Source organism: Cynara cardunculus, assembly GCF_001531365.2.
Source record: "Cynara cardunculus var. scolymus isolate 2C chromosome LG 16, CcrdV1, whole genome shotgun sequence".
Lineage (NCBI taxonomy): Eukaryota > Viridiplantae > Streptophyta > Magnoliopsida > Asterales > Asteraceae > Cynara > Cynara cardunculus.
In genome coordinates this window covers 18,208,075-18,212,563 of record NC_037543.1, presented here as the reverse complement: position 1 = coordinate 18,212,563, position 4,489 = coordinate 18,208,075, and the positions used below count along the sequence as shown (strand labels likewise).

The following is a 4,489-nucleotide window of genomic DNA, read 5'->3' as shown; positions in this document are numbered from 1 at the left end:
AAATCATTGAGAAAATATATTTTATTTTTAATTAAAATAAATTTTATCAATAATCTTTTTTAAATGTAAGTATATTTTCGTAAATGTAAGTAATTTTTTGGTATATTTGTTTATTTTTATAGATCCAAGTACTCTTTTGGTTCAAAAAATATTTAGGGATTTAATCATTCAAAATATGAAAGTCCATTGGTTTTTTTTCCAGACTTTTTTCATTATTTTCATTAGAGTTACCCTAATATTTTATGCATTCGCGTAAAATGTATATTCAGATTTTTTTTACGTAAATGAAGATTTTAATGCAAATATGGATCTTTATACAAATCTAGATAAAGATTTTTTTTGTTTTTTCTAATATGACGCAAATGCATAAGGTATTTGTCTAAATTCCGACTAAAATAAGATTAGTTGCATGACATATATACATTTGAGTAATGATTAAACCATTTTAGAGGACTTAAATTTATATCCAGTATAAACAATGTTACAATAAATTTATAGTTTATAAGACGTTTTTAAACGTCTTAACAAAAATTTTCGAACAATTTTGAAATAAAGTGTCCATTTAGTTTTTAATTTTATATGACCTCATTTGAAGAAAAGTGTGTGATACAAACAAACTAAGTGTTTTATAAAAATGTTCAAAAGACACTCTTCAAGAACGTTCTGTAAAAAAATAATGGAACATTTTATTTCAAAACGTCTTAAATATTTTGTTAAGATATTTAAAAGCATGGTATAAACACAATTGTTTGTTCCTATAAACTTAAGTTCTATAAACCAACCAATTATTGGATTACAATACTTATAAATTTTTGGTGTGTTATAAACCAAATTTTATTAAAATTAAAATTTAATTATATGGAGAAAGTTGATGTAGAAGAAGAGATGTGAAGCACTTGAAATGATAGTGCAAATTAGAGTGAAGGATGAGTGGCAACAATTAATGGTTTTCATGATATTTGCAAACAAAGAAAAATGACTCAAAGCTTGTCTCATACGTCATATCATATCCATGGCATGTCATGACTCAATAGATAGTTTTTGAAAGACGTTTTTTATTGTCTTATCTTTAAGTATATATTTAGTATATATCCTTATTTAAAAAAGTTCAGTATCATTGATTCACTAGCTAATCATAGAAAACACGTACATATATGTATGCATATGAGTTTAATCAAATGAGAACTAATTAGTTTGTGGTAACCATGAGATCCAATCTCAACCATAAATCAATAGATAAATTAAGAAATTTATTATATTGGTAATTTAGATTAAAATTTTAATGCAATGACATTTTAGGTATTTTCTCTCATCTCTCTCCGTCCCCGGCCACCGTCGTTCGGTGATACCACAGTGGTATTACAGTGCATCTTATATGTGCTTGGGTATCACACTGAGGTTGTTTGTGTGGTCGGTCGGATATGTAACACAGTTGTATCATAATGCATATTATATGTGATTGGATATCACACTGTGTCTTTTATTTAACATAGTCAATAATTTTAGGTATCACAGTAGTATCACCTGACAACGGTGGCCAAAGGCTGGATTACGGGGGACGGAGAGAGGAGAGACGAGAGAGGAGAGAAAATACCTAAAATGTTCTTGCATTAAAATTTTAATTTAAAATTACCAAAATTATAAATTTCCTAATTTATCTATTGATTTGTGATTGAGATTGGATCTTACGGTTACTACAAACTAGTCAATTCTCCCTTCAATGAACCCCTATATATATATAGGCCTAATCAAATGAGAACTGATTAATTTGTGATAACTGTGAGGTCCAATCTCAACCACAAATCAACGGATAAATTAGAAAATTAATAATTATGGTAGTTTGAGTAAAATTATAATTAGAGGGCATATTAGGTATTTTTAAAAAACTTCTCTCTCCTCTCTCATCTCTCCGACCTCCAATCTCCGGTCTCCGATGAAATCGGTATCACAATATATCACAATGGGTGTCACATTGTGTATCTTTGTTTTTAATGTTTGAGTTGGTATCGTAGTTGGTATCACAATGGTATCACAGTATATCACAATGAGTATCACATTGTGTATCTTTGTGATTACTTGGTACTTGCCGGATTAATGTTCACCGGAGGCCGGAGATCGGAGGTCAGAGAGAGGAGAGATAAGAGAGGAAATATGAGTTTTTTTAAAAATACCTAAAATGCCTTCTAATTATAGTTTTAACTCAAACTACCATAATTATTAATTTTCTAATTTATCCGTTGATTTGTGGTTGAGATTGGATCTCACAGTTACCACAAACTAATCAGTTTTCCCTTGAATGAGTCCCTATATATATACTTGGAATCACGTCAGACCAACTTGTTTTCGTGAGACCCGTAAGACCACTTTTTTACAATTGAAACTTCACAGCAAGATGTTGTGAAGGTAACCTTAACAGTGTTTTTGCTATGAAAAGTCTGCTTTTTCTAACTTTCACAACGTTTTGCAGTGAAATTTCAAGTGTAAAAAAGATCTAACGAAAACAGGTTGGTCTCACGTAAACCCAACCCTATATATATATATATATATATATATATTAGTATTTATGATATACATATTTGTCGCCACAAGGTGTTCTTAAACTAAACCATTTGGTCTCTATCCCCTATCTCAAGGGCATTGAGTCAATCGAACCGTGGCTCTCTTCAGCTTCACCATAGTTGTAGTTCCATGAGAGTTGGATCATACCTCTCCCATAATAACCCTTGTTTGAGTTGCATGGATATTGGGTGTTGGTCGTATTGCAGTATTCTCTAGCTCTAAAGGACCATCCATTTCTTGTGTATAACAAAACTTTGTGGATCGATGCACAAAAAGTCAAAATTAACAACATATTTTGATGATCAAAATGCATCATAATTTAATAAAGTTTGCATTAATTACTATCTAATGTAAGTTTGTAAGGAAGCTTTTTTTCTCGATATGTGTAACAAATCTTATCACTCTTATCTTATCAGGTAACATTCTTAACCATCAAATATGAAAGCAAAATATTTATTTATCAGTCTGAAAACATTTATTGTTATATATAACAATTATTAAAAACGATTAAACTCATAGCCTTTTGATGAAACACGATATAGGCCAACTAGGAGATGGTTTTCATTAACGAAAAACCCTATAAGCCTGGTGTCGGTTTTCACATGGTATTAATACGACCAGAGTCTAGCATCTAAGTTGATTGCCAGTTTTAACACCAAATTGCTTACAGTAAGCAATGTAATATGTGACACGAGAGGTCACGGCCCTCGGGTTCCCGCGGCCACATTCCTTTCCATTGATGGCTCGGATTGTAGCTCCGAACCCCTTACCAGAAGCGAAATCCCAATGACAGTTCTCCATCCAAAACCACAAGGCGGTCTTGAATGAAACCACTGGGTCTCTAGCCACGATCTCGGGGTTGTTGAGTCCGTCGAACCCAAGGCTCTTGCCGGCTGCACCGTAGTTATAATTCCATGCAAGTTGGATCGGTCCTCTTCCATAATAACTCTTTTTAGGGTTGCAACGATATTGAGTGTTGGTCCTATCACAGTAGTTTCTTGAACGACCATTTATTTCTTCTTTATAACAAAAGTCTGCGAATCCATATAAGAAAAAGTCAAAATTAACATTACACACGTTTTATTGGAAAGTGTCACATGTTTGGTTTAAAAATATTCATGTATAGGATAACTATTAAACCCTGATCGCATGAATTGCTAGAAAAGCAGGATTTGGATCATTCTTGAAAAAATGGGTGGGACAAAATCGTCACGTTAAAATTAATGGACGTACATATGTTGTCCAAAAATAATCTAGTATTGGCCTGTCCAACCCTTAATAACGTACTTACTTCTAGTCTCATGACTAACATGAGCAAAGAAAGCCGCGATTTCGCGTTTCGAATCTGCGATCGAACCAGATCTACCAAAACGTGGGTAGCCTTTGATGGCATTAAGAAAGGCAGCCCGTGTATAAAAACCTCTCCCGGGACAATTGCGTGCAGACTTGGCAACGATCCCGTTAAAAAATGCAGGCGTCACTAGACTAGGGACATTGGCATTATTTGGAGGAGCCGGTTGAGAACATGGGCCACCTCGACAGTCTTTTCCACAATATGCGGGTCCGGTTCCACAGAAACCATACTTGCTACAACACAAGTTCCGAGCACATTTACAATTCTGTGATGTAACCGGCTCCGGGAGGAGGATTCCGGCAAGGAATATTCCGACCAACAGAAGGATTGTTTTCATTTTGTTTTTGTGGTGCGTTGAGAGTGGAAGTTGAAAAGGGATATTTATAGTGGGGAAGTCTCCTCCAAAGTCTCCCATTATTTCTTTTTGGTCGAAAATATGTATCATGAATTTTTGTTGGTTGATATTGGTTAATTACTTATATACCCTCTTTGTTTGGGAATAATTGGTGCATTTGTAGAATCAAAATAAGAATATTAAGCTACTCGTGATGGGGCATTATTGACAATATTAGCACA

At 33.5% G+C, this 4,489-nt stretch overlaps 1 protein-coding gene across 1 annotated transcript; it reads right to left on the bottom strand.

The window, feature by feature from the left end:
* Positions 1-2,987: 2,987 nt before the first annotated feature.
* On the bottom strand, positions 2,988-4,268 carry LOC112529156 (chitinase 6-like). The gene is made up of 2 exons (XM_025140254.1): positions 3,851-4,268; positions 2,988-3,593 (listed from the first exon to the last, which is right to left on the bottom strand). The coding sequence occupies exons 1-2, from the start codon at positions 4,248-4,250 to the stop codon at positions 3,184-3,186; spliced, it is 810 nt and encodes a 269-aa protein (XP_024996022.1). The 5' UTR covers positions 4,251-4,268; the 3' UTR covers positions 2,988-3,183.
* Positions 4,269-4,489: the final 221 nt, after the last annotated feature.